The sequence below is a fragment of the Ahaetulla prasina genome, chromosome 2, assembly GCF_028640845.1.
Source record: "Ahaetulla prasina isolate Xishuangbanna chromosome 2, ASM2864084v1, whole genome shotgun sequence".
Taxonomy (NCBI): Eukaryota; Metazoa; Chordata; class Lepidosauria; order Squamata; family Colubridae; genus Ahaetulla; species Ahaetulla prasina.
This window is the reverse complement of record NC_080540.1, coordinates 174863832-174888878: the sequence shown is the minus strand read 5'-3', so window position 1 is coordinate 174888878 and position 25047 is coordinate 174863832. Positions and strand designations below refer to the sequence as shown.

General features: G+C 42.8%; 1 protein-coding gene across 1 annotated transcript in view; it reads right to left on the bottom strand.

The window, feature by feature from the left end:
- ITIH6 (inter-alpha-trypsin inhibitor heavy chain family member 6) overlaps positions 1-24750 on the bottom strand; it is a 31909-nt gene extending 7159 nt beyond the window's left edge. The window contains exons 1-9 of the mRNA XM_058173428.1: positions 24055-24750; positions 19795-19830; positions 17319-17473; positions 13814-13924; positions 13367-13614; positions 12254-12423; positions 5023-5139; positions 3583-3754; positions 495-2270 (exon numbers count right to left, since the gene is read on the bottom strand). Of these exons, the coding sequence (XP_058029411.1) occupies positions 495-2270; positions 3583-3754; positions 5023-5139; positions 12254-12423; positions 13367-13614; positions 13814-13924; positions 17319-17473; positions 19795-19830; positions 24055-24219 (2950 nt within the window). The 5' untranslated portion in view covers positions 24220-24750. The remainder of the gene's footprint in view (positions 1-494; positions 2271-3582; positions 3755-5022; positions 5140-12253; positions 12424-13366; positions 13615-13813; positions 13925-17318; positions 17474-19794; positions 19831-24054) is intronic.
- Between the last annotated feature and the right edge of the window lie 297 nt (positions 24751-25047).

The window sequence follows — 25047 nt, the reverse complement described above, 5'->3', positions numbered from 1 at the left end:
TAATAACCAAGACGAGTTCTTAATCTGCTAGGCACAATTCACCCTTGCTGCAGTTCTCTCATTGCCTGGGAGATCAGCAGGGGCAACAACAGAGAAGGACTAAAAACCCATGCAGTTAAACCACTCTCCTCAGATGTAAGCGAAGAGAGAGGAGGGCAGTTGATCTTGGGAATAAGGAGGCAGGGCTGGAATACCACAACAGGAGTAAAAGGGGTGTGAATTAGGCTCCCCTACATGGTTAGCAGAACTGGAGATTTGTCAAATTTATGTATTAATAACCAAGACGAGTTCTTAATCTGCTAGGCACAATTCACCCTTGCTGCAGTTCTCTCATTGCCTGGGAGATCAGCAGGGGCAACAACAGAGAAGGACTAAAAACCCATGCAGTTAAACCACTCTCCTCAGATGTAAGCGAAGAGAGAGGAGGGCCACGTAAGTGGCCTAGGAGGAAAAGGCCCCAAACCCCAGCACTGCCCTGGGTTCCTTGCACTTACCTCCAAGTCCGCTGGGTATCAAAAAGCTGTATACAGCTGGAGGATTCAAGGATTCCACATATTCTGTGTTCTGGATGGTGGTTGAGTGTAATTCGGACTCTCCAGGCAGCAGGAGGAGGCTGATGTCAGAGGTAGGTGTGGAGGAGTCAGGAACCGGACTGGCTGCTCCCTTTAATTCTGCTGCCTGAGTGGTGAGGGATGTGGCCCAAGAGACTGTGCTCTTCTCCTGGGGCCTATCAATGTGCAACTTTGAGGTTACCCCATCCTTGGTGTCTGTCTTGCTCCTGGGAAGTTTCCCTGTCTCCATCCTGGCAGTACTTGCTTGCCACTTGGTATACGGGTGGTACTCAGAAACTGGCCATGGGGTCATCTTGGGCTGTTCCCAACGACTGGAGTTGCTCTCTAGAATCTTTGGGCTAGCAGAAGGATACAAAGCATTCGGTGCCTTGACCACAGTGTTGGGGACCCTTGCCACAACCTTTGTCATGGCAGTTCCTCTGGTCTCCAGTGCAGGATGTGGCTGAACAGTGGGCTTGCGTCTTGCTGTTCTGTTGGGACTGATCTTGGGGAAGGTTACAGGCGACTTGGTTGACTTAGGAGTGATGGTAGCTCTTGGGGGTTTAGTAGATCTAGTGCTCGCTAAGGGAATCCAAGAGATGGTTGTTCTCCCCAGAATCATTGTGACTTTAGCTGATTTGGGGTGGGCAGTGGCAGTAGGTACTATGGTGGAATAGACAGGTGGAGTGGTGATGGTGGACATAGTGGTAACTGGTGAAGATGTGGCTCTGGCTGCTTTAAAGAGCCTAGGTGCTTTCACTGGAACAGTTCCCGTCCCCATCATTTGCTTGAAAGCTTCTGTTATTGCAGGGACATCAGTAACTCCAAGAACAGATTTAGCTGCCTTAGAAAGTCTTGGCAAAACAGATACAGCCAATGTTTGAGGAGAGGCTTTTAGTGCTTTAGTCACCCCTGGAGGAATTGTGGTTTTCACAGGCTGGTTTCTATCTCTGGCTTCTTCTGGCCTCACCACTACCAATGAGGTGACAGGGGTGACAAAGTTGTATTTGATTGACAAATTGGTAGCTTTTTCTGTCAGGAGACGCCGGGCAGTGGTGTCATTGGCTCGGAACCGGGCTTGTAGCAGATCTTGAATGGTGAAGTAGGCCCAGAGCCTTTGTACAAAGTGACCGATCTTGTTGATCTCACCAAGGCAGCCAAATGGAGAGGCTTCAGTGGTATTGGTTGAAATGTCATTTTCCAGGTTCAACGGGCCTTCCTGGCCTTGCCCTGTGGTGCGCACCTGCAGTTTTGATGCTCCTGGTTTCACTCGGCCAACCACAACCAGCTCAGAACCCTGGAAATAGTTGGGGAAGAGGTTCTGCGTGAGGTCTTCTGCAACCCCATCAAGATAGGACAGCTCCACATCATACAGCAGAGGGCTGGCAATTTCATCATAGAAACCTTTGAGCTGCAAAGTAGCATCAGCATCCTCGTAGATACGCCGGGCCACCCCACGGTTCTCTAGCGAGAGTCGTCTCAACAGCCCATAATCAGCATCATCTCCAAAGGCCAGGCCAAAGAGCGAGATGGTGCCCTTCAGAGCCTGCTGAGCATTTGTCAAAATGCGACTGCCGGCTGTTACTCCTGAAGTCGGTTCACCGTCAGTCAGGAAGATGATCAGTGGGATTCTTGGCTTCTTCTCCACCTTTCCATCCACTGAAGAAGTCTGATTGAAGATGGAGGCAGCTGCAAGCAAAGCTGCGTTGATGTCAGTCCCTAAGAGTAGGAAAGGAGACACTCAGAAACAAATACACCTCCAAAGAAAAGTTTTGTCCATATCAGGATGGGAACTTCCTCAGTTTCTTCAGATACTTTTGAACTGCAACTGTCAGGCAGTCTCTTATTGATCAGGCTATTAACCCTAGCCCACAGCAATATTAGCAATATCTAGACCAGTGGTAGTCAACCTGGTCCCTACCGCCCACTAGTGGGCGTTCCAGCTTTCATGGTGGGCGGTAGGGGTTTTGTCCGATACTGAAGCACTTTCCTTTTTTTTTAATTTAATTGACTTTTAAAAAAAATTTCATAGCATTATTTAAAAACATTTTCATTAGGTTTTCATAAAATTCCCTGTGACAATTGAAATTTCTGAAAATATACTATTTGTATCGCCCATGCATAAGTTTAGTTCACGTTATGGAAGTGAAACTAAATGGCGCTATACTGCAACCGCAAACAAAACAGCCTTGTCCCAGAATAGCTCGCACATCTCCCCCCACACCACCCAGCTGTAACAGATAAGCAGAGCTGGTAGCCAGTGCCCCCCCCAACCCCAATCCACGATGCACGAGAGACATGCGCAGATGATGATACATGGTGCATTACTGTGGAACCGGTGGGTGGTTAGAAAATTTTACTACTAACAGAGATACAAAAGTGGGCGGTAGGTATAAAAAGATTGACTACCCTTGATCTAGGCACACACATGTCTCCCCCCACCCCTCCCTAGACTAAATGCATGGATTGATCCAGGTAGCTATAAACAGACGTTCCTGGGTCTGATCTTCCTGGAGAACAATCAAATTTTAGAATAACAGAGTTGGAAGGGACCTTGGAGGTCTTCTAGTCCAATCCCCTGCTTAGGCAGGAAACCCTACACCACTTCAGACAAATGCTTATCCAACATCTTCTTAAAAACTTCCAGTGTTGGAGCATTCGCAACTTCTGGAGACAAATTGTTCCACTGATTAATTGTTCTAACTGCCAGGAAATTTATCCTTAATTCTAGGTTGCATCTCTCCTTGATTAGTTTCCATCCATTGCTTCTTGTCCTGCCCTCAGGTGCATTGGAGAATAGCTTGACTCCCTCTTCTTTGTGGCAGCCCCTGAGATACTGCTATCATGTCACCCCTAGAAAAGGATTTTTATAAAAGGATTTTTAGCAGCAACCTTTAATGATGGACTCAAGGTTGTAAAAATTTGATAATTTTTCCACATGCACGAATGGCTCTTCTTGCAATTATTTTTAGGATGCCTTCTATGTCACTCTCCTGCCCTGTCTCTCACAGTTCTCCAGGCCAACACTTACATCCATCTGCTTCCATTTTGCTGACATAATCTTTGGCCCTCCAGATATTTTGAGTGGTGGCTTGGATGGATTGACTTGGCTTCCACACATTCACCGTGTCAGAAAAAGTAACAATGTTGAAATGGTCGTCTTGATGAAGATCATTTAGTATGACGTGCATAGCTTTCTTGATCTGTAAAACCAGGAAAAATTAGAGGTGGAGTTGGATGACCTTATTAGCATAAATCTGACCTTTGAATCAGATCAATTGGTGCCCAATATTGGTATTGAGCAAATGGAAATGTGCATTCTCGACTCATTTTCAATTTAGGTGTTTACAAATGAAATGATATTATTCCAATGAATTTAAAATAACGCAGTTATCTAAGCTTCCTGAGTATATTCTTTGTCAAAGCTGAGTCCTAGATAGTGGATGATGGACAAATGGGTTGTAAAGTAGACTCTAGATTATAAATTATATTTTGCATAAAATGACATGAGCAAAATTATATTTTGCATAAAATGACTTGGATTCAGATTGCATTTATCAGAAATTAGAAGGAGCCTGGTAGCACTTTCCTGATTAACAAATATTATTTAAAAACATAAGCTTTTGTTACCTGCAACTTACTTCATCTGACTGCTATGGTCTTTGTCATTAGCAGAAATGTCTATACTTTCTCTTCAATGACCTATTTTATTGCATGTTTTCACCAAGAAGCCCTTTTTCATAATTCCACACACTTCTGTGACACCTGGATTGCCCTCATTCAGCATGTTGCTTAATCAATCGTTCTTCCATTTTCAACATTTATTGGAGCTTAAATACAATGTGTTATAATAACCAGCATCAACCCACGTCCATAACAAGCTAAATGATGGTAATTTATACTTTCTGACATACATTTTAGTCTTGTATTAAATTAAACTCCCACCTCCCTAAATGTATGCATCTACCTGCACTTCCTTGATGCTCTCTGAGCTTGCTTGTTGTTGTTGTTTTGCAGACGTTTCATTAAGGACTGGTACTGATGATGTTACCTAGTTTGGTTAATGAAACATTTGCAAGAAAACAAGCAAGCTCAGAAAGCACCAAGGACCCCTCATTTCAACCCTGAGCTACAAATATTTTCCTTTATCTACCTGCCCTTCATAAGATCAGACCACCTTCATTCAGATCCTTTCTCTTGCTCCTAGATTTACAAACATGTAATATATCTAGTTTTATTTTTTTCATTTGTTAATTCATTTTCTTCACCGTTTACTCCTCTTACATGTCAAGCTACAATCTTCCCCACACCATGGGCATCGCCATTCAAGTTTGATTGGTCACTGAACGGCCAGTTGTAACTTGAGGACCCCTTGTATCTACTCCCTCTTTCTTAATTCTCTCTCTGTTCTCTCCCCATCCTTCATTTGCCAGCCTCTGGGCTTTCCCTTCTGCAACTTGGGGCTGCTCACCTGTTTCAGCTTGGTGCCATACATGGAGCCACTGATGTCAATAACAAAGACCACATCCTTTTGCAAAAGGGGCATCCCCCTCGGGGCAAAATAGTGAGCAAAGTAGCCATTGTAGATCTGCGAGAGAAAGAAAAAGAAACCAAAGTGTAGAAATGGCGGGGAAAATGTCCTTGCTGGTGGAGTGGCAATGGACAGGACAGGCAGGATTTGCTGAAATAAATTAGGCAAAGTTGGGTCCTCTTGATACATTGGAGGTTACAGGCATTGGGGATGCCATGACCGGAAAAACTGCTTTAAAGGGTCATAGTTTTTGTCAATCCACATTTGGCTATAAATTTATACAGCTCAAAGCAAAACATCAGTTTCTATCTTATACGTCTCTCTGTTCAGTTGTTATTCATTTATTTGACTGGCCTTTCTCATATATACACACCCTCAATTGTCTTTAGTTTGTCTTCAACATTGTTCTCAATTCTCTATATGCAATAACTAAATTGTAGATTTCCTTATATGTAGTTTGGTTTTAACCACAATATTGCACTCTGAATGTCCACAACTGCAGATACGCACTTGTACATGTACAGCTGTAGACTTTGGCATCCAGTAGAGCTTTTCAAGAATGTAATCTTGGTGCGGTGGGGAGAGAAAATCAGATTTCTAATCCTAACAGCTAACTTGTTTGATCCTTCCTCTGCCTCTCCTTTGATTGTATCAAAAAGAAATCACACCACCAATATTCAGTGATTCTTGTTGCCAGAGTTCAGGCGCTTGATGTTGGTAAGTATCAGGAGAAGAAAAAAAGGTTTCAAAGTCTACATATAGCTCTCAGGTTCTCCATCCAGATTTATATAGAGATGATATATTTGACTTATTTCTACAGATTGCAGGTTTCCTCTTCTTTTATTGGAAAAGAACTTTATTCTGCCTACCTCTGAGCTTCCAAGGGATACTGGCAGGGGTGAAATCTACTTACCTTCCTTACCGGTTCGGAAGTGCGTGCACGCATCATATGTGCATGCACACCCTCTATGCATGTGCAAAACCTTTCTGCACATGTGCAGAGAGTACAAAACACATTTGTCAGACTACCTCCGACTATAAATAGGAAAGAATTCACCTTGACTTCATTTGGAATGAAAACAAGTACTTTTACTTTTACAGTCTTGATAGCAGCCAAGCAAAGCTGGAACTGAGACAAAATATGGCTAACATATCATATCCCCCCAATTGTCCCTCCTCCTCCAGGAGGTCAGGCTGGTCTGGTCCAATGCCAACTCCTTCACGGCCCCTCGTGGTAATCTTCTTCCACAGGTCTCTGGATGTCAGTCAACTTAGGAATGAAGTGTCGGTTAGAAAAGCGCGCGCTGATAACACTCAGTAGTTAATCATCCCTCCCACCTGTTATGTCAGCCGACACTCATAATAGGCTCCTTTCCCTCACCCTGGACGGAGGTATGATACATCTCATCTCCTTAACAGTTTATAATACAGAAATAAACATTTTACATTCTATCTACTGATATAATCATTCAAAACTATATGAAGATTGGAGTGGAGGCTGACATTCGGCCCTCCTGCAACAAGGACGTCAGTCCTAGAAAGAAAAAAGAGAAGTTAGGGTTTGTCAGGATATTTTTTATAGAATTGTGCTATCTTTTCCGATGCACGAACATCTTCTTTGTTCACCCATTCAGCTTGGGATAACGGGAAATGTTTCCAGGAAATAAGATATTGAATTTTATTTCTATGTTTTCTTGAATCTAAAATTTCTTTTATTTCAAAGTGTTGTTCTCCCTCTATGAGAATTGGTATAGGAGGGGGTGTACGGTTAGGACGGAAAGTAGACGTGTGTTCAGGTTTCAGCAAACTGACATGGAAAACGGGGTGGATTCTTCTAAGTGTTTTTGGTAAATCTAGTTGTACCGTCACGGGTTGATGATTTTACTATGGGGAAAGGTCCCACATATTTGGGTCCAAGTTTCTTAGATTTCTGAGTGGTTTGAAGATATTTGGTGGAAAGATAAACCTTATCGCCCACTTGATATTGTTCTCAGGGACCTTTTTATCTGCTTGTTTTTATGCGCACGGTGAGCGCCGCCGATCGCTTATGCAGTCATTTTCCATGTGCTTTGTATTTGATCTATCCATTCTGACAAAGAGGAAACAGTAGTTTCTTCCTTTGGGAGTTCGAGATAGGAACAAAATCTTGACCTGAAGCTATTTTAAAGGAGTAAATCCTGTGCTACTATGAATTGAGTTGTTGTAGGCAACTTCAGCAAAAGGTAAGAGATCAGACTAATTGTCTTGCTGGTAGTTAACATAACATCGCAGATATTGTTCTAGTACAGAGTTCGAACGTTCACAGCTTCCATTAGTTTGAGGATGATGGGAGGAGCTTAATCCTTGGCGGAGCCAATGAGTCGTAAAAATTCTCTCCAAAATTGAGAAGTGAATTGAACTCCTCGATCTGAAATGATGCGATCAGGAACTCCGTGAAGTCTATAAATGTGTTGTACAAACAACTTTGCTAGAGTCTTTGAGGAGGGTATTTTTGAACATGGAATAAAATGGACTTGTTTGGAGAAAAGGTCAGTCACAACCCATATAACAGTATTGCCTGAACTTTCAGGTAATTCCACTATGAAATCCATGGATATTTCTTTCCATGGGGTTCCTGGTCTGGCTACAGTTTGAAGTAGTCCAGGAGGTTTTCCTGGAGGCCTTTTGGATGATGCACAAATAGGGCAACTTGCTACATATGCTTGAATGTCTTTTTTAAGACTTGGCCACCAAAACTGTCTTTTAAGAAGATGCAAAGTTTTCACAAATCCAAAATGCCCTGCCATTTTGGCATCATGGCATCGTTGTAGGATGGTTTCTCTGAGTGATAGAGGAACATATAGTTTTGTTCCAATCCAAGCTAGTCCATCACGGAGTGTGCATTCATGGGAATGGGTTAAGTACCAGTCATCGGTGTTTAAAGCTTCTTTAAACGACTTGGTTAGTTCATCTGGGAGTGAGGGGTCAGCTTTGGAGTGGCTTCTAGTTATTGCTGGGGCCGCCAACTGTTGTACAGGAAGTATTGGTTGAACCACCTCGGAGCGAGTGCAATTGTATTGGGGTAAACGTGAGAGAGCATCTGCTAAGAAGTTTTTCCCCCCAGGAATATAATGTAAAGTAAAATTAAAGCGGTTAAAATATTGAGCCCAGCGGGCTTGTTTAGGTGAAAGGTCTCTAGAGTCTTTAGAGCTTCTAGATTTTTGTGATCAGTCCAAACTTCAAAAGGATGATTTGAACCTTCTAAGAATTGTCTCCATGTCCAGAGAGCCCAATGAACTGCAAATGCTTCCTTTTCCCAAATAGCCCATCGCCTTTCAGTTTCAGTCAATTTTCGAGAAGTGAAAGCACAGGGTTGTAAATTACCATCAGCATTGTTTTGGAGCAGGACGGCTCCGACTGCTACATCACTTGCATCAGCTTGTATTACAAAGGAACATCCATGTCAGGGTGCTTTAAAATAGGTTCAGCGGCAAAGAGTCGTTTAATTTTTCAAATGCTGCCTGACATTCCATTGTCCATTCGAGGGGTAATGATGGTTTGGGTTTCGTGTCTCCTTTAGTTTTTAAGAGGTTAGTTATTGGTAAAGCAATTTGAGCAAAGGAGGGGATGAATTGACGATAGAAATTTGCGAATCCCAAAAAACTTTGGAGTTGTTTGCGTGTGCGTGGGGGGGCCCATTCCAAGACAGCTTTCACTTTTTCTGGATCCATTTCTAACCCATCAGCGAAATGCGATACCCTAAGTAGTCTATTTTGGTTTGATGGAAATCACATTTGGATAGCTTGCAATATAGTTCTGCAGATAATAACTTTTTGAGTACAGCTCTTACTAGTTTAATATGTTCTTCCATTGTTTCTGTATAGATAAGTATGTCGTCAAGGTAGACAAGAACCCCTTTGAATAAATGCTGATGGAGTATTTCATTTATTAGTTGCATAAAAACTGCGGGCGCCCCCTGCAGTCCAAATGGCAGTACTCGAAACTGGAAACATCCTAGTGGACAGTTGAAAGCGGTTTTCCATTCATCCCCTCTTTATACGAACTCTGTAGTAGGCTTCTCGCAGGTCCAGTTTGGTGAAGAATTTTCCTTCGCTAAATGTGCTAACATATCTTTCATGAGTGGCATGGGATATATGTTTTCAAGACACTGCGTTTAGGTTCCTATAGTCAACTATAAGACGAAAGGAGCCATCTTTCTTTTCCCGAACATCACTGGCGCCGCCACACGAGGCCTAGCCGGTTGGATAAAGCCCGCTCTAGGTTTTGTCTATGAATTTACGTAGTTCTCCCAATTCCTTTTGGGTCATGGGATAAGCTTTTGGCTTTGGAAGCTTTACCCCGGAAGGATGTCTATGGCACAGTCAATAGGCCTATGGGGAGGAAGTACGCCTGATGCTTTCTCACTAAAGACTTCTCGCAAGTCCCAGTATTCCTTGGGTATTCTCTTCCCGTCTATCCGCTCAATCATTGCCCCTAACTTATCCTGGTGCAAGGTCACGGTAGGTCCCTTCTTGGGTTTCCTTTTCCCTTTTAAGGTTTTGGAACGGAAACGAGGGACTCTGCTCTCCAGTTAATATGGGGTTCCATTTCCGCAACCATGACAAGCCTAACAACAGGGGTTGGTCCATTCCTGGGGCTACTATGAAGTTCAGAATTTCGCGGTGGTCTCCTATTATCATTTCTATGGGTTCCGTTACGAAATGGGCGGGCCTCCCCTGCCACAGAGCCATCTAACTGGGCAAACGCTATGGGCCTACTTAAGGTTCTCAACCTTAGTTCCATTTTTTCTACTAGTTCGGGACTGACCATACATCTAGTGCATCCAGAATCGAGTAGTGCTAGCAGTTCCCCCTTATTACCCGAAGAGGGTACGTGTAGATTAACTGGAATGTCCAAGGGGCCCCGTGCCCAACTCACCAGAAGGTCTTCGTCGGACTCTGACGTGGTTTTGCTGTCATCAGTATCGGTCGACACTTCGCCATCCTCCTTGATGGGCGTGCCCTTCTTGGCAACGGCCTCCCCCACTTTTGCTGGTTTACGCGCCTTAGCCGCTGGCTTCACTGGTTCCTTTTCACCACCAGAGGTCGCGCTTGGCATCAACTTAACCCTACAGTCGGCTGCTCGGTGGCCTTCTTTTCCACATCTGTAGCACGCAGACGAACGTGGTCTTCCTCCCTCCAATCTAGGGGCGTCCCTATAAGTTCCTTCTGGAAAACGGCCAAGGGATGGCCCTCCAATGCGCTGTCTTCTGCCGCGGTCCTTCACTAACTCGATTTCCATCTCTGCTGCCAGGGTGTACCAGCCATACAGCGTAGTTGGAGAGGCTCGTGCTCGACACAGTTCATAGAGATCTCCATTCAGACCATCTTTGAAAATGTCTACAAGGGTCACCTCCGACCACCCTCTCATCAAGGGAACTAAATCACTGAACTCCTGGTTATAATCAGCCACCGGCCTCCTCCCTTGCCTGATGGTTTTCATCCGACCTTTGGCCTTTTGCTCTGCCAGGGGGTCCTCAAACCTCCTCCTCAGTGCAGTCATAAAATGCTCGTAGTTTTGCAGTAAGGGGGAGTGGTTTGTATGTAACGACACATACCACGCAGCTGCTCTTCCGGTCAAATTATGAGTCACAGCTCTCACTTGTGCTGCCTGTGACCAATAATCTTCCCCCCAGTCTATCATGTGGTCATTCACTTTCGCCAGGAACAGTCCCAACTCCTTCGCATTTCCATCAAATTTCTCTGATATGGGGGGAATTTTGGCTTTTTCCTTCCCTGCGGCCTTGCTTGGTCAGCAGGTGGCGCCCGCCCTCATCCAATTCAGCCTCCTCTGGGAGAGTTTCCAGCCCTGGCTCTTCAGAAATCTCACCACCCTGGAAATCACCCTTAGCTGGCCCTTTGTATTCTCTTCCTCCTCTTCTCCTCCCACCTGGAGGACCGAATAGGGATTCATACCTTTGGCGAGCTGCTTGCCTCACTTTCACTTCACGGAACAGACGTAAGGCTTCCTCCAACTGGAGCTTGTCCCTTATCTCTTGTTCTGTTTCCAAAGTTTTTCTTTTCCTTTTCTTTTCCTTTTAGTTACTCCAGAGGAAGCTTTTGGTGCTTGGTTTCCACCCTTCCTCTTCCAGTTTTAGTTGCTCTGCCCACCGAGCTCTGCAATCTTCCAGCTCAGGGTCGAAAGTGTCAGCAGAAATTCCTCCGGACGCCTCCCCCAGCTCAGCCGGCAGCAGGCCTTCCATCACATTTGGGTTTTCTCCCCCCTCGGTATTGCGATTGCAATCCTGGTTGGTAGACATGATGTGAGTTCCAGCTTAATGTCAGGCTACCTCCGACTATAAATAGGAAAGAATTCACCTTGACTTCATTTGGAATGAAAACAAGTACTTTTACTTTTACAGTCTTGATAGCAGCCAAGCAAAGCTGGAACTGAGACAAAATATGGCTAACATATCATATCCCCCCAATTGTCCCTCCTCCTCCAGGAGGTCAGGCTGGTCTGGTCCAATGCCAACTCCTTCACGGCCCCTCGTGGTAATCTTCTTCCACAGGTCTCTGGATGTCAGTCAACTTAGGAATGAAGTGTCGGTTAGAAAAGCGCGCGCTGATAACACTCAGTAGTTAATCATCCCTCCCACCTGTTATGTCAGCCGACACTCATAATAGGCTCCTTTCCCTCACCCTGGACGGAGGTATGATACATCTCACTTCCTTAACAGTTTATAATACAGAAATAAACATTTTACATTCTATCTACTGATATAATCATTCAAAACTATATGAAAATTGGAGTGGAGGCTGACAACATTACTTCCTGGTTAAAACCAGGAAATAATGATAGCCAGGCCAGTGGGCAGAGCTTTGCACCACGGTTGCTACCGATCCTCCGAACCACCAGCCAAGATCGCTACCGGATCAGACGATCCGGTCTGAATTGGGAGCATTTCACCCCTGGATACTGGTATCTGATTCTGGAACATTGGCCTAAATGGACGTAGAGTTTGTTCCAGTGGGGCAGTTCTTATGTTCCCACAACACTCTTCTTGGATTGCTTCTATCATGCTTCCACTTTTTAAGACAATCTTGATACCCAGAATGTTCCTTTTATTCTATTTATTATATAATTACATAATTTTCCATTTATTATATGTTCATGTAGCCTCGCCCCTAACCTGTACGTCTCCTGCAACATCTGGCATGGCCACATCATACTGCACCACAAAATCACCCACGATTCCTGAGCTGGAGAAGGCTTCCTGTTCTTGGAGGGTTGGGGTGAAGATAATCCAAGCGCAGTGCCGTCCTTTCTCAACTCGAGTTGATGGTGGCATATCAGCTTCACCTGAGAAGACAGAACAGCAGATTTATCAGAAGGGTCAAGGGTTGCCTCAGATCATGCAGGAATTAATTGATGTATAGGTGACTTGACCTGCCTTGGTTTCATTTCACGTCAAGGCTTTTCACTCAAGTCACTTCAGACCTTCTACAGCTACTCATTGAATCAAGAGAGAAGTCAAGCAAGACACGAGCATGTGTGGATGATTCCCTAAGTCTTGGAATGGATAGGAAAGCAGCCAGGATTATAGATACCACCACCCCTTCTCATGACACTTGAGTAGAACGTAGACTCTCAGGGATGCCTGTTTACTTTTATTTATTTTATTTGTCAATCATATATATAAGATAACAGGTAAAAATATAAACATAATTTAGATACATGAAAAGCATAAGTTAAAAGGAATATTAGGACAGGGACGGTAGGCACACAGGTACACTTATGTATGCCCCTTACTTCCTGAGATCCTTCCAAATGAGGAGATGGGGATGTAAATCTTAAGCAACACAGATGAGGTTCAAATGTGGTAACTGAAATGAATGCTGAAGTTATTATGAATGGAGTTAGGAGGGTTTGCAAGCTGGTAGGTAATCAAATCTTTATCTAAACCTGGGTAGGTATCCATAAGAGAAGGGACTGCACTGAGCCACAGCAGAGTCATTGAAAGTGAGACATTAAGCTGAGTGCTAAACTCATGATGACTATATGGACAACAATCCCATGTAACTTTCTCTGTAATAATACAGAATAGCTTGCTACTCTCTTCCCTTCTTTAGGATAATTTTTAACTTTTCTTAGTTTAACTCATAAGCCTGGGATTTTCCTGCTTAGCTTTTGAAGGACCACCTATTGTGAAATTTCGCTGCTCTTCAAAGTTGAAATGCAAATATATTTCTTTGTGATTCTGGACCACAACTCCACTTATCTGAGGAGAAGGATGAACGCTTACCTTGAAGAGTATTGGTCATCAGTCGACTTGTGCGAAGGGGCAAGACCTGGACATGGTCGATGCCAGTTCTCTCAGAGATGCTCACTTCTACTGTGAGGTTCCTCACCAACTGCTGGGGACGGATGCTGATAGCTTGCTGATACTTCCCCAAATGTCGCTGAAGCAATTCTTCATAGGTCAGCTCAAAGGCCACTTTTCCTCCTGCTTCCACACTGGTGGACATTCTGAATTTTTCTATTTCTCGATCCCTAGGAAATAGAGAAACGTGTTGTTCAGTATGATGCTGTTTGCCAGCTGGCAGAGCAACTCATTCCACACCCTTCCTCTGCCTGTGACAAAGCTGCCGATCTTCCTGTTCGTAGAATTTTCCCTCCACCCGATCTTAGTGGCTATCTTTGGAGGAAGGTCTGAGACAAGAAGAGGCCGAATTCTTCGGGAAACTCTTACTTGGTGCCAACATGAGCTGCTGTCCTTCCCTGCCTGCGGGCTTCCTCATACATCTTCTTAGCTTGGTGCTTTTCCTTCACTTCAGCCACATAGATCTTCTCGTTCATGGTTCTAGTGCATTGGAACAGAACAAGAAACATCTGCCATCAAATCTCCTTTCCGCTATGGCCCTGAGCACAGAGAACATCACAAGAAAGAATTTTTAAAAGTTATAGGCTTTTTTTATTATAACGACAAGCCAGGATGCCCACATTGCTGCTGCCTTCTGCTTTTGCTTGCTCTAGTTTCTTAAAAATGCCCCGCTCTGGGACCAGAGACCTGGCATCCATTTTTAGCTTCCAGGACCAGTCCTGATCCATAATGCTTTAAAGAGCAAAGAGGTGATGCCATTTTAGATTTCAGCTTGGAAGAGGAAGCAAAGGCAGGAAGGGTTATTTTGGAAGCAGGGAAAATGAGTTTCACGGCATGTTCCTGGATATCTTCAAGGTTCAACCGCAAAGCCCAAAGGCATTGCTGCAGCACATGTTTTTATAATGATGAGACAAAGGTGGGTGTCGGTACAAACCGTTACATGGACTGGGACCTGCAATAATAGGGCAAACATACTGCTGGTATGCTGGTAACCCTCCCACTCTCCAAAGAGCACCCCAACTTTGTGAGTTTAAATGAACTGCTAAGAGATATATTTTTTTAATACTTTGCAATGAAAATGACACTGACTTTCCCATATGTTAGGATTAAGGATATGGATTTTTGGATCATAAAATGGTATTTAGCACCTCGTAGTCATCTGGATTTTGTAGCCCAATCCTGGCAGGCCCCATTCCCCCTCCTACCCTCCCACTGCAAATCCATCTATTGTGGTTAGGAATCGGTCTTGCTTGCCATGGTAGTGAAGGAAAACAAACTTTCCATAGCCTCAGGAACAAGCTGTGCCTATCTTCCTAATGGGTACCCAGAAGAGTAAAAAATGGCACCAAGCAACTTTGCCATTTCTACCAAAACCTTTGCTCTTCTTGGGGTTTTTTTTGGTCAATTCTTTAAATATACGTATAAATACATTCTCCTCATCCTGATAGATGCACCTACGCATGAATGAATGTACATGTGCATTCCCTGCTCCTTCCAGATTCAATATGATTTTGAATTGGTGTCTAAAATAGTCTATGTACAGTAGAGAGCGTATATATAAGAGGTCTGTAAGGGGGTTGCATAAGAGCACAATTGTGCCTACCGTTCCTGTCCTATTGTTTCCTTTCGTTATATCCAATTAATATAGTTATTACATACTCATACTCATATATATGCTTATATATTGTATAATTATTTCATGCTTATGCTTACATATACTGTGTGACTAAATAAATAAATAAATAAATAAATAAATAAATAAATAATACTCATAGGAATCCATTCCTAACTACAGTGAGGATAAATAATGACATGAGCATCATGACATTACGCCCCAAAGGTGCTTTTTCAGGAGGCAACTGGATTTTCTTGTTTTTTCTTTTGAAGATGTTTCGCTTCTCATCCAAGAAGCCTCTTCAGCTCTGACAGGATAGAACTAGCCTGTCAGAGATGAAGCTTCTTGAATAAGAAGCGAAATATCTTCAAAAGAAAAAACAAGGAAGTCCAGTTGTCTCCTGAAAAAGCACCTTTGGGACAACCACGACCCGAATGACTGAGAAGCTCTACAGATCATAACATTGCAATGCAAGCTCTGCCCTTCATACTGTGTTGTGATGTTACATTATAGATAGTCCTCGACTTACAACCACAATCGAGTCCTGTTGCTAAGCAAGACATTGTTAAATGAGTTTTGCTGCATTTTATGACCTTTCTTGTTCAGTGAATCACTGCAGTTATTAAGTTAGTAACAAGACGCGGTGGCTCAGGGGCTAGGACGTTGAGCTTGTTGATCGAAAGGTCGGCAATTCAGTGGTTCAAATCCCTAGTGGCTCCGTGTAACGGGGTGAGCTCCCGTTACTTGTCCCAGCTTCTGCCAACCTAGCAGTTTCGAAAGCACGTAAAAATGCAAGTAGAAAAAATAGGGACCACCTTTGGTGGGAAGGTAACAGTGTTTCGTGCGCCTTTGGCGTTGAGTCATGCCGGCCACATGACCACGGAGACGTCTTCGGACAGCGCTGGCTCTTCGGCTTTGAAACGGAGATGAGCACTGCCCCCTAGAGTCGGCAACAACTAGCACATATGTGCGAGGGGAACCTTTACCTTTACCTTTTTAACAAGTTGTTAAATGAACCTGGCTTCCCCATTGACTTTCCTTGTCAGAAGGTCGCAAAAGCGGATCAGATATCCCCAGGACACTGCAACCGTCATAAATATGAGTCAGTTGCCAAGCATCTGAATTTTGATAACGTGACCATGGGGAAGCCACAATGCTCATAAGCCCAAAAAAGGTCATAAATCACTTTTTCAGTGTCATTGTAACTTTGAACAGTCATTAAATGAATGCTTGTAAGTTGAGGACTATCTGTATTACCAGTGCCATCCATGGAATGGATCAATGCCTGCAAGATAGCAGATGTAGCATTGAAATAGGAGCCCATCTCTTTTCTCTAAGCCGTGAAGTCACACCCGTGTGTGACTTCATTATATATAGAGAGCTGGGGCTTTGATCACAACAGTGCACCTACCAGATTTTGATTTCTCCTCTCCCCCCCACCACCAATTAATCATGCAAATAACATGTTCAATTGTTGCATGGCATTGTAAACTCTTACCTCTTCCAGAGGGAGAGATAAGTCACCAACTACACAGGTGGTTGCTTAAAGGCCTGTTCCTAAACAGTCTCAGTTGTAGGACTTTGAAGCTGTTCATTTTTATTCACATACAAACCCCTTTGGTGGAGGCTTCTGCTCAATTTGCCAAGTTTTAGCCCAGTTTCATCTGCAGATGGTAACGGGTGATACTGCTTGCTATCTTGTTGTGAACAGTAAGCTTTACTATCTGCTAATCAACTGACTGCTGATTTATACAAACTAGAATTGTCATGGCTCCTACTGCTACCACCTTCCCCCCTCTGCTTTTACTTTTTAGCAATTTTTTTGCAAGAGATTGCCATGCATGAGCTGCAAAATTATGGATAATCACTAGGTCACGAAAATATGTGTACAGAGCTTAACTCTTTGCTCCCATCTATCCGAGTTTTTTTTAGCCATCCAAATATAATAGCTTTATTTCTTATTCTAACTCCCTGAACAATAGTTCATGCAAGATTCACTGGAACAGCAGGTATTCAATGTATTGGACTATTTGCAGTAGAGGTTATTTTGTCTGGAGGTTATGTTCTGTACAGAACATTAATAAAAATGTCCACTGAATGGGCCTTGGCTGAATCTATTCAACGTATGAAGATGGTTTACTACTTGTTCGTCTAACACAGCATTGCCTCCTTCTGAATGGTAAAATCTACCAATTAATTCAAACAAAGAGCATCTCCATTCAAAGAATACACAGATGTCTTTCCCTGGCCTAGACTCACATAGTAAAGTTGGAGATGAAGGCAGAACGGGGCAGGTCCAAGTCAAAGGTAGCTTCTTTGGCCTCAGGATGAGGGTTACTCATGGAAAGCCACACTCGTGTGGAGGCATAGCGGGACACAATTGTCGCACGCACAAAGAAACTTGAAATTACGAGCTGAGGAGAGAAACGATAAAGTTGGTCAGAAAATGGTCCAAAGCATCCATTCAGACTTAAGCATGAAACTTGAGAGAATTCTCTAAATCGTTTTGAAGGCTAGGTGGAGAATCGCAGAAAGAACTCTAAGAATGATTCAAACAGGGAAGGCCTGTTTATATGTGGAGTCCCAATTCCATTAAATAAAACAGTACCCTGAAATACCAGGTTACCTGCCCCTAAGAACATCTACTAGTACTACCAGATTAGACAGAAATCACACTCCTAATTCCTTCCCTTAAACATTGTCACCTTATGGAAGCTAGGAAGGGTGCCTTTTTTGTAGCTGTCCAGAGTGGAACGCTCTGGCCCCTGAGCAGGCCTCTACTTTCCTAGCCTTCCCGAAAGCCCTGAAGCCCAGATGCTAGGATAGGATGAGGTGACTGCATGCTGGAAGCGTAACTTGGCTTTTGTTTTTAATGTTTATGGTTTGAATAGTTATATGATGGTTTTATTTATATCATTTTATTACTGATATTGCTTTAATTCTTGATTGGAAGACACCCAGAGTTTGGTATAAAATGAGCAACTATATAAATGTTACTAATAAATAAATGCATGTAGTGTGGTTGAAGAAAGCACCTAGAAACGTGGTGAAAATAGACTGATTAATATATGAATTGACTACTGATGATCAAGTTCACTTTCAAAACTGGATACTCACGGATTGAGCAGTTAAGTTTTCACAAACTCAGAGGGAAAGATTCCCGTAATGATTTCCATTTTTCTTCATTCTTTCATATCCTCTTGAGAAATCCACTTAAACAAAGGAACATTCACACACACATGCTCTGCTCCCACAACATGCTTAATTGGGTCAATGACAGCAACTGCTTGTGCATTGTGGGACATACTGATGGGCTGTATGCTAAAATAAAACCGGGTCATGACACACACTTGAAAGTAAATCAGGAAGCCTGTAATTGGGGAGTGTGCCTGGCAAGAGCAAAGAATGCTTATCTACAGGAAATATGCATGTGTAAATCTTGTAACAATTCTGGGTAGTTAGAAATCTAACAACTTGCAGATCTCGCTAACAATTAGGAATAGTGATGGCCTGCAGCCAATAAAATGTATATTAGATAATTCCTGGCTATTCATTAGCCAAGGGTTAGGAATAGGGACAGCTAGAGACCAATAGAACAAATTGTAAAATTATTACAAAAATGTTTATTAGATGATATTTCTTATTATCTCGCCTTGTCCCGCCTTCTCTTTTAGTGAAAACGTATAGAGCTTTCTTAATCCTTTGTTCTTGGTTCTTGGCATTTTGGCCAGGAGAACTCCAATAAAAAGCAATCAGAAAACCTGCACCTCGTGTCTGGCGTCCATCATCGGCTTCGGCACCAGGCTCAGACCCAAATTGGGGACAACAATACAGAGAGTTAAAGTTACCCTGCTTGGCTGTATGAAGGGAATCCGCGTAATCCCAGTCGGTTAAGCCATTTTGCCCACCTAAATCCTCCAAGAAAAAGAGCTAGAGAAAGAGTGGATGGAAAAAGCAAGTCTCTTTTAGAACTCACTGCCCAGGCTCTGCAGCATAGAACGTAACTTCTGAATCTGATTAGTTGTAGATACTAGGCTAAGCATTCTACTGCCTACCAGCCTGACCAGGTTCGAAAAAAATATGACGGAAGGAAGCCTTGTGTTCTATGGCACAAGACCTGCTGAAATGCTGCACTCTTCCTTGGGGGAATGTGTACCCTGTATTCTCAGATAGTGTGATTCTGGGTGTTGCCAAAACTGCCAAGGTGATTTGACCTGCCTAGTGGTTCTTTAATTATTTTGGGGGAGCAGCAGGTATGTATACTAGGCGTGTGTTTAATTAATTGAACTCAGGATAAAAAAAAAGTGTGGTTGAATGATACCACTGGTATGTGCCGGTTCTATTCTCCTGACAAAAAGTCTTTGTTAATTTGGATTCTGCATAATATCCAGTTAATATCATTCAGGCTATCGGTTTGCAGTGGATGAGGAAGATCTTGATTGGAATCATCAAACACACCTGGTATCAAACTATTTTGTAAATATATGCTGAGAGACTATATTCCCAGCTTTACTTATTGGGCAGCATGTCTCAATACAGGACCTCCACAGGACCTCTAAAGGATTATGTATAGGATTGCTCTGTAAAGCTCCAACTTTATCCTGCTTATAAGCACTGGCTAAAGGACTCTCCCTAGATTTTGATGAAACAGCAGTAAAATCGCTCGTACCTACCAGATTAGATTATGATGAAAAATCATTAATAAAATCAACTGGTAAATCAGAAGATTGCCTACCTTGCTTTGGGGAGCTTTCACTTGACGTATAGACCTCTGTAGAAGAAAAATAGATAGTGATTTTCTTTCACATAATACAGTTTTGAAATCAGTGGTGGGTTTCAAATTTTTTTACTACAGGTTCTGTGGGTGTGGCTTGGTGGGTGTGGCATGGCTTGGTGGGCGTGTTTTGGTGGGCGTAGCAGGGGAAGGATACTGTAAAATCTCCATTCCCTCTCCACTCCAGGGGAAGGTTACTGCAAAAATCCCCATTTCCTCCCAATCAGCTGGGACTTGGGAGGCAGAAAATATATGGGGGTGAGACCAGTCAGAATTTTTATTACTGGGTCTCCGAACTACTCAAAATTTCCGCTACCGGTTCTCCAGAACTGGTCAGAACCTGCTGAAACCCACCTCTGTTTGAAGTATTCCAAATGGATGGATATTGCTGAGTGATTTCCAGAGGCCAAAGCTGGTAATACATGCCCTCTTGTTTCTTAGTTCTTCCACTTCTTAGTTCTCTCTAGATACTTCCTACCATATCCAGCATCCATCCTTCCTTCCTTCCTTCCTTCCTTCCTTCCTTCCTTCCTTCCTTCCTTCCTTCCTTCCTTGCTCCCTCCCTCCCTCCCTCTGCCAGTAATAGCCTTCCCCCCTCTTTTTTGTTGTTTCTAGGACATAAAGACATAATTTAAAATTTTGCTGTCCTAAGCTTCCCTAACCATGTTCAGAAGCATCAGAAGCCAGTTCCAATGGTTTTTGAAAGAATGGCTGATAATTAATTATCATGATAATGGCTGCAAAAATCCAGACCACTATAGATGGCATCAAAGAGGTTCTGTAGCTCTTTGCTAACATCTAGTGGCTATCCAAATTCTTGCAAACAAGGTCTGTTAGCCCTAGTTAAATCCAAACATGGAACAATGTGCCTGTTGTTACAAAAGAAAAAGAAAAGAAAACTTTATAAAGAGAGTAATGGTTCTCGGTCAGGCTTTCATTTCTTATGTTTTTCAGCCAACATATCATTGGCTGTTGTGAAAAACAGAATGCTAGGCTGGGTATGACTTTGTTCCTGTCTAGCTTTTGTTATGCTTTCATGAGCACTTCCAGATGGTGGGCTAGAAATTGGGAAAGCCAGAATTTAATCCCTCCAAAAAGAAAAAAATAAAACAAGATAAAGACAATTGTTAGTTCTTTCCTATTACAGTCTGCCAATTTATAGAGCATGATTTTCAGAGATAGTAATATTATTCTATAGAGATCATTTGTATTTCTCTCACTTAACTTTTTTTTACAATGAAACTGCAACTGCCTTACACAATTCATGCCAACTAGACCATGCTGAAATATGTGTAGATTTTTGTGATATGGACCTTTCAGTCTGACTAAGTATAGCATATATGGACTACAGTAATCCAGTTCCCATTAGATTGCATTCAAGAGATTCAAAACCATCTAACTCTCTGCTGCCAATTAGTAGCTGTGGACTTTAGTAGAAAAGCTTTAGTAGAAAAGACAATCATAATTTGATATCTCATCATCAAGATACTTCAAAAAGAAATAATCTATTCAGTGTAAGGGGGCTTCAGGATTCTGGTTTATCTATGGCCTGTAGTCTTCTGTGAAAGTAATAATTCTCCTCATGTTAGATTATATTCTGTATTTCTGGCACCATTTCTGTGATGAGCTTACCTGCCGAGAGTAGGAATCTGCCCTATGTTGTATCAGCTGGTGCATATTAAATTTAATGTAAATTTAATAAATAATAATAATATGGTCAACACAGTGAGGCAGCTGTTGCCCAAGAGTTCAAGAAGGACATTTTAAAATCCTACTGAGAGTTGGATGGATTTGAACTTGGGATATTCATTATGCAAGAGAGGGGCTTTCTTACTGAGCTATGTCCCTGGCCCTTTTGAGTAATTCCGATAGGATTGCTCTGTAAATACTCCCATTGCATTAACATTTGCTTCTCTCATTTTATTCTTGTTTTGACTGAAATTGGGGTTTGTGTGTGGAACATATGAGACAGAACTGGATGTAAACAGGGATGTGAGGAAATTACAAATATTGAAAGCATTTAGCACCATTAATTTCCATTAAGGCTCAAATCAGTCTTAAAAATGAAAAAAAACACCACCATTTAAAATGTATCGGATCATTACAAATTTAGAAATCCAGAGTGTTTTCCAGTGATGGGAACTATCTTTTTTTGAAAACTTTCCTATGTACATATGTGGTATGATTGTTCTGTCCTCTTACTTCTTTAGAACATAGGGTCATGCAGAGCATTGTGCCAAAACCATCCTTTACCTTGAATTTATGGGGAGGAAATCAATTGGAAAATCAAAAGTCGCCGAGAATAATGTGCTGAGACAGGTAGCTATAGAAATCAAATGATAGATGATAGATAGACAGACAGACAGACAGACAGACTGTGGATAATAAATTTCTTCCTTTTCCTAAGAAATCCAAAACTTTACCATGTGCTTACATGCTTCCCACAGAGTTACTACACCTGTGTTGTTTTTAATGACCTATGTCAAACAAATCACAGATCAAAATTATGAATTCAACCATAACTTATTTTCTGGGAAGCAAGTTAGTAAATGATGTGAGATGAAAGAATATTAATACATGATTTTTTTTCAACACTATGCTATTCTGTTTCATAATATTCTTTGCTTTTTATAGTTCAAATGGTCTTACAGTAGTCCCAAATATTGCTATTCATAGACTGCACCTGCTGTGGACTTGGGTCCTTTAAACTTTGGACGGCAGTGAACTGCAGCTGCCATGGACCTGGAACCGAACCAAACCATACCAGTGACTGCTTGGAACTCAGCAAAATTGGGTTTCTCTTTCCTGCTAGCAACAATGAAGGTCCAGTTTAAAAAGGAATGATCCAAGCCAGTGATGGTTAACCTTTTCAGCACCGCTGAAACTGGAGCACCAGAACCCGAAAAAGAGCAGCTGGCCGGCGCGCATGCGTGCGGCATCCAGCTGCTCATCCGGGTTCCATTGCATGCCTGCGCGCCGGCCAGCTGGTCCGGCGCACATGTGTGCCGGCCAGCTGCTTTCTTCCAGATTCCAGCATGCGCATGATGGAACCCGGAAGAGCAGCTGGCAATAGTGCACATGCCCACAGATAGGGCTCTGCGTGCCACCTCTAGCACGCATGCCATAGGTTCGCCATCACGGATCCCAGCAGTCCATAATAGACTGCTTCTATGGCTGGTATGGCTGGTATGGCGTGTAACGGGGTGAGCTCCCGTTACTTGTCCCAGCTTCTGCCAACCTAGCAGTTTTGAAAGCACATAAAAATGCAAGTAGAAAAAATAGGGACCACCTTGGTGGGAAGGTAACAGTGTTCCATGCGCCTTTGGCATTGAATCATGCCGGCCACATGACCACGGAGACATCTTCAGACAGCGCTGGCTGTTCGGCTTTGAAACGGAGATGAGCACCACCCCCTAGAGTCGGCAACAACTAGCATGTATGTGCGAGGGGAACCTTTACCTTTACCTTTTATGGCTGGTATTGTTCCATTGAAGTTAGCAGGCCACATCTTCAACAGTTCATAGCTTACCTAGAGTGTAACTTCACACGAAATATTCCTGGGTGGACTAGAGATCTAAAGTCAAAGGCTTTCCAGCAGAAGAAATAGAACAGGAGTGAAAACACCTTCGAAACTATGGAATGGCTTTGTTAAAAGTGGCATGTTTTTGATCCTGTTAAATAAGTCAAGGATTTATTTGCTTCTGGTAGAAAAAAAACCACAAGTTTTGAAGTAATTCAGAATGCTCTATCCAGCTGAATGGAAAGGCTCTTATTATTATTCCTATATCATGCCTAACTACCCTCACTCTGTTGAGGGGCTGTCTGTCTTTCCCTTGTGCTCATGAAGCATTCTCTGTAACTCAAATGTTTCCTCTGTGCTTTGCCCTCTGAGTTCTGCAAAGAGACATCCACCTGCTATTTTCCATCAATGCTTTACTGTAGAATCCTTGGCAAGTTATTGCAGAACACAGCTAGATTTCTCCTTTCTCCAGCCATTCGTTCCTATTGCTTTCTACAAAGTGAGGAGCAAAACTCAGGATTTCACAGTGGTTGAAGAACCATTGAGCATTGCTGCCTCCAGTGACCTTATTCCCACCACCACCATTTCCATTTGCTAAACATAAAAAAAAAAAAGATGGGGGAAAATGCTACAAAAACAGCACAGCAACATCAAGGCATCTTTTGGGGCTTACATTTGTTCACCCCTTTGCCTGGACTTACCTCATGGGAAGGTACCTGTATTGGAAGAGGATGTCCCATAATGCTTAAAGGTGCTAGAATCTGAAGGAGAACGAAGAGAGATCTCCGGAGCTGGTCCATGGCTGGCAGGAAAGTTTTGCTTCGTCTTTGTGGAAGGCGCTCCGGATGAGAACGCCTCCTTGGCATCTCTTTCCTTCGTACTTTTGAACCTCAGGTTTCTTCTTGGCTTTTTTTTTTCAGAGGATCTATAAATGTAGCATTCATCCTGATACAAGCCTTGATTGTCCACACATCCAAGACTGGAGGGTGGCCAGTTTCGCTTGCTACTCCATAAGATGAAATGAAAACAAAATCTTCTGAAGAGCCTGTGTCTGTCCTGTTTTCCACACTTGGTGAGGACTTCACAAATCCACAAATATGTTGCATAAATAGGCCCAGATAGGCAAGCGGACAGGAGAAGGTCATTGCAAAGTTATCAGCATTGGTCCCAAAGTGTACCTGCTGCACAATCCTTTGACAGAAGCCAAAAATGTGCCAAGGACTTGTTCAAGAACAGAAAATTCCCTAGTTTAGTTTGTACATGTATGTTTGTTTGTACAAACCAGAAAGGGAGAGATTTCCTGAGTTGTGGGATCTTAGTGAATTTACCCAGTTTAGCTTCTTTTGGTCCTGGTTTAATCCTCCTACTTCTCAGAAGAGACACCTCCCTCAGAGTGGTAAAAGAAAAATATTTCTCTTCCTACTGCCCAAACTGTAGGATAAACAAGCACATTGGCTTGCAAGTCTCAAGGACTCAAATCCTCTCCCCGCTTATTTCTTACAAATGATTCCTTCATTTCTGTCCTGATGCCTCATTAATATTCTTCGGCCAGTGTTTGTAAAATTCTCATTAACTACTTTACACATAAAACTAAGCCATAATGTGCTTGCTTTGTACTGTATTGGGTTTAGACTGTTTATTTATTTATTAAATTTATTGGTTGCCCATCTTGCTACAGGATAACTCTGGGCAGC